This window comes from Neolamprologus multifasciatus, chromosome 14 (genome assembly GCF_963576455.1).
Source record: "Neolamprologus multifasciatus chromosome 14, fNeoMul1.2, whole genome shotgun sequence".
Classification (NCBI taxonomy): Eukaryota; Metazoa; Chordata; class Actinopteri; order Cichliformes; family Cichlidae; genus Neolamprologus; species Neolamprologus multifasciatus.
In genome coordinates, this window is record NC_140452.1 from 32,973,428 (window position 1) to 32,981,285 (window position 7,858).

Sequence of the window (7,858 nt, forward strand, 5' to 3'; positions counted from 1 at the left end):
ATTTTGGCTGACACAAAAAACAAGACAAACCTAAATGCAACAGGGAACCTGAACTGGGAAAATACTTTATAGAAGCAGGGGCGACTTTAGCCCATTTTGGGGGGTGCTTGAATCAAAGCACCCCCAAAGATTTCTTACTTTTTTTGAAAATATTTGCTGTTTGTGGGACACACTACTAAAAATATAAAAAGCATACAGTACTTAATTGAGATGGAACATTTTAACAACAAAAGTATAGATAACCCCTCCGCCCTCCAAAAATGGTTTGTTCCAGCTCCCCTCTCTCCTGCTCTGGCTCTAGAGCCGTTGCTGGCAGCAACTTGCTGCCAGAGCGATAGTGGCTGAGACGCGGGGGATTGGAGGTGGAAGTGCTTGGATTAAAACAGGACATATTAGCTGCATTTAACTTTCAGTTACTCTTTATATAGTTAGGTAGGAGTCAGGCCATGTTTCTTTTTAGATGAAAAACATTACACCAGGTAACCTGCTGTGTTGAAAACTTGTTTTCTGACGATGTTTGCTGCCCTACAATCCGTCCTGCTCTGTAGTAAATTCAGCGATATTTGACCGTCCTGTTGATCTCATTGAAATGTATACAGCCTATTTAAAATCTAAAACTTAACATTGTCCGTAGCCTGCTGTTGTTACCACTGTCCTGTTTGAAATGTAATGAGAGAAACTGGTTATTTTGTCATATGTGCATGTACCGATATTGAACCCAAGGTGCTAACTAGCTAACTGACTGGATGCCCATTAACCTTATAACTCCTGTTGTGTGTGTGTGTGTGTGTGTGTGTGTGTGTGTGTGTGTACAGAGAGACAGCCAGGTTCATAATGGATATGAGGAAGTTTTTTCAAAAGAAGGAGCCACATTCAGGTAAAAGTGTAAGATCAAATGATCCATCAATAAAGGATAATGTTGGATCAGTGTTTCAATATTTATATCCTTTATTAGATGTACATGTGGTTTGGTTCTTTGCCTTTTGGTTGAAAGTACACTGAGAGATGACCTTTTTATTCGTGATCTTAATAGTATTTTTTAATCTAATTGAATACAATCTATTTGTGTATGAATGTCAGTCCAAAGAGGGAGAGAGGAAAGAGGGGAACATGAGGAGAAAGTACAAGGTCAGGAAGAACCAGGTAAGAAAACAGACAGGGAATACTAACAGGCAAAACAGAAACTGTTAAACTGGCAAAGGAAAAAACAACAACTAATTTTACTCATACAATCTGGAAGTTGTGTTCTCCCTATATTAAAGCTGCTATACAGAATCTGCAAAACAAACTGGGTTGTCAGCCCTGGCACTGCATTACCATATTGAGCTTCAGTCAGAGGAAGTCACGTTTGCCAAAGACTTTTTGAAGCTCAAGAGTGAGGCTGGTGCCATTCCAGATATGTTAACATTGTACAATCTTCTGGATAATCGGATCTTCCCCACACTGAAAACTGTTATTCCGGTTGCCCTAACAAACCCAGTTAGCAGCTGTAGCTGTAAGAGGTCTTTTAGTGTCTTGAGTCAGCTCCATACCTGGCTGAGAAGGACCATGGGTCAAAGCAGACTCCAGCACCTGACTGTGATGTCAGTTGAGAAAGAGATGCTTGAGAGACTTGACCACCAAAATGTGATAGACAGATTTACCAACCTCAAGGTGAGGCGACATAGGTTAAAAGAAAAGACAAAATCTGCAGAGCCATAGTAGTATCTGCAGTAAAGATGTTTTCATACATTGTATACATTGTACCATAGGCCAAGGTGTCTGTTTTCTAATTTTTTAATAATATTTTGTACATTTCAAGGACTCTTCTATTTTTGGCGTGTATTTTTTTTTATGTATCCGTATTATATTATACATACACTTTAAAAGTGAATCTCTGTCCAAAAAATGCATTCAGTTTACTTTTTACTCACTATGAGCATCATTTTCATCATCAGTTTTCGTTTTTTGTTTTAATTCCAATCCATTCTGCTTTAGCAGCATTTAAATAACCTTTATCAGATTTGATGGTTTTGTTACAGACTTGTCAAAAAAGTGTTTTGCTTTTCTTTCACAACTGTGGGGATTAAATTGTGTTAAAATGTACAAAACAGTGATGTCATGTTTTGTGACGAGGACCCAGGCACAGAGAGACTTGATGAATTTAAGAATCTTATGATTTAATAAAGAAATTTGCAGACTTGCACAGAGAGGTTAAAATTATGATGACTGATAATGGAGATGAAGACAACAGACGATGAGGACAGGGAGGAACAGGGGTTTAAATGCACCAAAGAGACAGTCAGAGGGAACTTGAGACAACTGGAGACATTTAGGGATGCAGGGACTAACAGAGACAGGGAAGAAGTCTCATCGTGATGAGTAAAGTTTACCTTGCCTGGATGGGCAGCTCTCTGGGTGCTCAGCACCCCCAAAGCTCTGATCCTAGAATCGCCCCTGTATAGAAGTAAAGTTTATATTACAAAAAAACCCTCCCCCATATAAATAAACTCAGAGACATTAAAAGAACTAAACTCAAGACTAAATGTAACGGTCTTTTGTATTTGATGTTTGTTAAGCTGTATGTCTGGATTTTGTTCTTTGCGCCCTCTGGTGGTGAATTGCGTAGGGTACAGCTTGGCCTCCTCCCAGTCTCCTTTTTTGCTAGCGCACATGGTGTCTGCATGCTGCAGCTCACAGTTAGCTCCACACATGGAGAAAATATCATTCAAAGAGTAGAAATAATTGAGAAAGAAGATGGAGGATGAGGCGATAAGGCCATAAAGGACTATTTAGCACCTCCTGGATGTCAGCTCATGAGGTTTGTGTGTTTTAAATGTTTTGTTTTCTGTAATTAAGGACTTTTGATTGATTGGCACTAAGTACAAGAGCGCATTTTAATGTGATGTTTTGTTTATTGTTTGTCCGTGAGCAGTTCTCACGGGTTGCCAAGAACAGAATAAACCCTGTTCTATAACTACATCGTGCGTACGTCAGTCCTTGAGGGTGCTACACTAAACCACTGAAAAGGAAAGAATCAAGAATCTAAAAATACACAATGCACAAATATAGAGGCAGAGCTTATGAGGTGAGATGAGCTTGAGTTTCCTGTAGTGTGACTAGTTACAGTCACAAACTAGTCACGCCTCACTCACAAAGAAAAAGCACACAAAGAGGAACCTTTGCTGCTCGGCTTCAGTACTTTAAAAAGGACATTCAGACATTTCTTTTCTCATCATGAACACATCAAACAGCATCACAGAAGTTGACCGGGTTTATGCTGGGATCTTTGGCTGCATTATGGTGATAGGTCTGCCACTCAACGCAGTCTCACTGTGGATTCTTCTTCGCCGCCACAGCCTCAAATCACCCAACGCTGTCTTCATGGTGAACCTGGCAGTATCAGACCTGCTAGCCATCATCTCTTTGCCCATGAGGATCTACTATCATGCAACAGGCACCCCGCTGGGAATTATCACATGCCTCTTCAGCGTAATAATCTTTCGCAAAAACCTCCGCTCCAGCGCCTCCTTCATCACCTTCATAAGCGTGGACCGACTGCTGGCTGTGGTTTATCCTCTGAGGTCTCGCCATCTTCGGACCTCGTCCAATGCCTGGAAAGGAGCAGCGCTCGTCTGGGGGGTTTTGCTGGTGGTAAATATCCCAGAAGGCATAGGATTTTTTAAACACTTACAGAACCACACAGAACACATTTGTTTTGAACTTCATGAATATAAAAGTGTAACACGATCAGCAATTATTTACCTTCAGATTGTGTTACTGGTCACAATGCTAGCAGTCAACATTGTGTGCACCGTTATGGTTTCCTGGACTCTACACAAACATCTCAGTGACTGTGCAAAGGTCAGAAACAAGGTGAACGTAATGCTGATTTTTGCCATCAACTTGGTTATATTCGGCACATGTTTTCTGCCCATGCCACTACACGCAGTTACAAAAAGCAAAACCAGTATAACTCCACTGGCATGTCTGACTGTTTTGAACTGCTGTCTGGATCCACTGATGTATTATTTTTCTTTTGACTCCTTCTGGAAGAAAAAAGAGGACGTGGGAAGAGAACTATAGATTAGTGACCTGCTAGAGTTGTTATCAGATGTCCCATGATACATGCCTGTTTTTTGTTTTTGTTTTTCACAAAGTAGCCCGTTTGTGCACAAGATTCTTAAGTACTTCAACCACATGCACTGTTTTCAGCAGTTAACCATCAATATTCATTTATTCAGTAACATTTGTGTAAACGCCAGAAAGTAAAAGAACAAAAGCAAAGGCTTGGCCTAGTTGTTTCATGTTTTATTTTTACTGCAACATGAAAACCTCAACCACAGGAAGACCAGTGGCTCATCTGCTTTGCTAGAAACTGTGAAAAAAGTCACCTGCAACACTTTGAGTTTATGCAACTAAGATGTTCTTTTTGTCAAGTTCAGTTAATATCCCGATCAGTATCATGTAATTCGTTTGTCAGAATTAACAATCTGACATGAGAAGATGTATTCAGACGCACTGAAGTGTTTTTCTTAAAGCCTTCTCCTGAAGTATTTCTCATGCAGTTGAGAAAAACAGTGAAGAAAAATCACATAATTCATTAAATCTACTTTATATTTGTTCAATTCACAACTGAGGAAGCAGCTTGTCTAAATCAGTTAGAGACTTTTTTTTAAAAAAAGCTCCCGGAAGTCACCGCTTGTTGAACTAAATACTGTCAGGAAATGAAACAAACCACTTTTTAACAAACAGATAAGAAAAATAGAAAAAAATGTGTTCTTTAGTCAGACTAGCTGCTTTGTTTTTGTGCATGAAAGAGAGGTCAGTAATGTGGTATAAAAAGAGCATCTTAGAAAGGAAGAGTTTCATCAATCTATAAAAACTGCATCTCCAAAATGTGAAAAAAAATCTGAGTAATATTCCTCAATGTAAAATTGTAAAGGCTTTGAATATCTCATAATCTGCAATACATAACATCATCAAAGCCCAAAATCAATATTGGAGTCCAGTTTCATCCATGTGCAGTGAAACTGATTTCATTTAGTTAGGTTAAATCTCCAGTAGATCCGTTTCTATTGGTATAGTTAAACAAATGTTCGCTTGTGTATGTCACAGTAATGTTGGGCTAATATCTCAATATATGTCAAAGTGTATAAAGATTTTAAATAAAACAAATATTTGTTGTTTACACAGATGCTTTTTTGTTTTGTTTGTTTTCTTTTGTGTAACAGCAAAATGTACATTACTTAACTGTCCTGTAGCTGATGTGGTGTTTCCTGGAGGAAAAGATTATAAAAGGATGAAGAATTATTTTTTTACAGTTAAGGTTGAAAATTCATAACAACTTCCAGAAATACCAGTAAAGTTCACCAATGTTTGACTGGTGTTTGCTTTAGATTCTGCATTATGCAGTTTTCTGTGATGTCAGAGTTTTAAAAAATGGTGGCATGGAACAATTTAGGTTTATATTTTAATTTTGTGCTGAATACATTTGCTGTTTAACTTGGTTAACATGTGACCATGCACAGTGGTCAGTAGAAGAAGGTTTAACTCAGCTGACATAGCTGCAGATGAAGATGCAGATACATGGTACTGCACTGTGAGCACGGGGCCAACTAAAGGATGTTGGAACCTTGTGCCACCTTCACAAAGCCTTTTCCTCACAGTTTGATAACTAACATGCACAGGAATAGCCTGCTGGAGGTCATTCTGTGGGAGTCTGGCAGTGCTCATCCTGCTCCTCCTAGTAGAAATGAGCAGACACTGATCTTGCCCTTTAGATTGAGGTCTTTCAATGGCCCTGTCCAACTCTCTTTGTGCAACCTCCCATCTCCTGGTATCTCCTCCATATACTCAAGACTGAGCTCGGAGACACAGCAAACCCTCTTGCATGGATGTGCCATCCTGGAGAAGCTGGACTACTTGTGCAACCAGAATTGGCTGTAAGCATCTGGGCTACCAGCTGTGACAAGGACAATAGCTAAAAACCAAACAAAAGAAAAATCAGTCAAGAGGGATAAGTAGAGAAATGGTCTGTGGGCACCACCTACAAAATATTCCCTTTTGGGGGGAATGTCTTGTTGATGGCTCTCCAGTGCACCTGTTGCCACTTTTATTTATCATCACCATATGTGATGATAGCGCACAAGCGCCACATATTTAAATGTTTTCCAGAAAAAGACTCCAAACGAGGCACATTCACTGTGTCCGGTCTAATCATTTATCATCACGCTGCCACATTTAAGAAATTGTTTCCTGTTCTTCTGTTTAGTTTTAGCACAGGTTATCTACTGTAATAACATGTCTTTATCTGTTTATTCAAACGGATCATGTCTGTTCAAAACTTACAAACGTATTAAAGGTAACTGAAAACAAACCATCTTGCATCCATCATTGTAAATTCACATGAGCCTAGGCCCTGTATTGTTTCATACTTTTTATTTATTTCATGTAAAATTACGCTTTGTTTTTTTTTTTTCCCCCCTTTTTTTTAGACAGGTCATATCTCAGTTTTACAGGTCCTTCTAAAAAAATTAGCATATTGTGATAAAGTGCATTATTTTCTGTAATGTACTGATAAACATTAGACTTTCATATATTTTAGATTCATTACACACGATTGAAGTAGTTCAAGCCTTTTATTGTTTTAATATTGATGATTTTGGCATACAGCTCATGAAAACCCAAAATTCCTATCTCAAAAAATTTGCATATTCCATCCGACCAATAAAAGAAAAGTGTTGTTAATACAAAAAAAGTCAACCTTCAAATAATTATGTTCAGTTATGCACTCAATAGTTGGTCGGGAATCCTTTTGCAGAAATGACTGTTTCAATGCGGCATGGCATGGAGGCAATCAGCCTGTGGCACTGCTGAGGTGTTATGGAGGCCCAGGATGCTTCGATAGCAGCCTTAAGCTCATCCAGAGTGTTGGGTCTTGCTTCTCGCAACTTTCTGTTCACAATATCCCACAGATTCTCTATGGGGTTCAGGTCAGGAGAGTTGGCAGGCCAATTGAGCACAGTAATACCATGGTCAGTAAACCATTTACCAGTGGTTTTGGCACTGTGAGCAGGTGCCAGGTCGTGCTGAAAAATGAAATCTTCATCTCCATAAAGCTTTTCAGCAGATGGAAGCATGAAGTGCTCCAAAATCTCGTGATAGCTAGCTGCATTGACCCTGCCCTTGATAAAACGCAGTGGACCAACACCAGCAGCTATCATGGCAACCCAGACCATCACTGACTGTGGGTACTTGAAACTGGACTTCAGGCATTTTGGCATTTCCCTCTCCCCAGTCTTCCTCCAGACTCTGGCACCTTGATTTCCGAATGACATGCAAAAGTTGCTTTCATCCAAAAAAAGTACTTTGGACCACTGAGCAACAGTCCAGTGCTGCTTCTCTGAAGCCCAGGTCAGGCGCTTCTGCCGCTGTTTCTGGTTCAAAAGTGGCTTGACCTGGGGAATGCGGCACCTGTAGCCCATTTCCTGCAGACGCCTGTACACGGTGGCTCTGGATGTTTCTACTCCAGACTCAGTCCACTGCTTCCGCAGGTCCCCCAAGGTCTGGAATCGGTCCTTCTCCACAATCTTCCTCAGGGTCCGGTCAACTCTTCTCGTTGTGCAGCGTTTTCTGCAGCACTTTTTCCTTCCCACAGACACTGAGGTGCCTTGATACAGCACTCTGGGAACAGCCTATTCGTTCAGAAATTTCTTTATGTGTCTTACCCTCTTGCTTGAGGGTGTCAATGATGGCCTTCTGGACAGCAGTCAGGTCGGCAGTCTTACCCATGATTGCGGTTTTGAGTAATGAACCAGGCTGGGAGTTTTTAAAAGCCTCAGGAATCTTTTGCAGGTGTTTAGAGTTAATTCATTGA

General features: G+C 40.1%; 1 protein-coding gene across 2 annotated transcripts; it reads left to right on the forward strand.

Annotated features, from left to right (window-relative positions):
* Positions 1 to 350: 350 nt before the first annotated feature.
* Positions 351 to 6,790, forward strand: LOC146504455 (lysophosphatidic acid receptor 6-like). 2 transcript variants are annotated; one of them, XM_085131469.1, is made up of 3 exons: positions 351 to 666; positions 724 to 877; positions 1,081 to 6,790. In XM_085131469.1, the coding sequence occupies exon 3, from the start codon at positions 3,217 to 3,219 to the stop codon at positions 4,063 to 4,065; it is 849 nt and encodes a 282-aa protein (XP_084987595.1). In that variant the 5' UTR covers positions 351 to 666; positions 724 to 877; positions 1,081 to 3,216; the 3' UTR covers positions 4,066 to 6,790. The 2 variants fall into 2 exon arrangements, with proteins under 2 accessions (XP_084987595.1, XP_084987594.1); XM_085131468.1 differs by having other exon boundaries at positions 724 to 6,790.
* Positions 6,791 to 7,858: the final 1,068 nt, after the last annotated feature.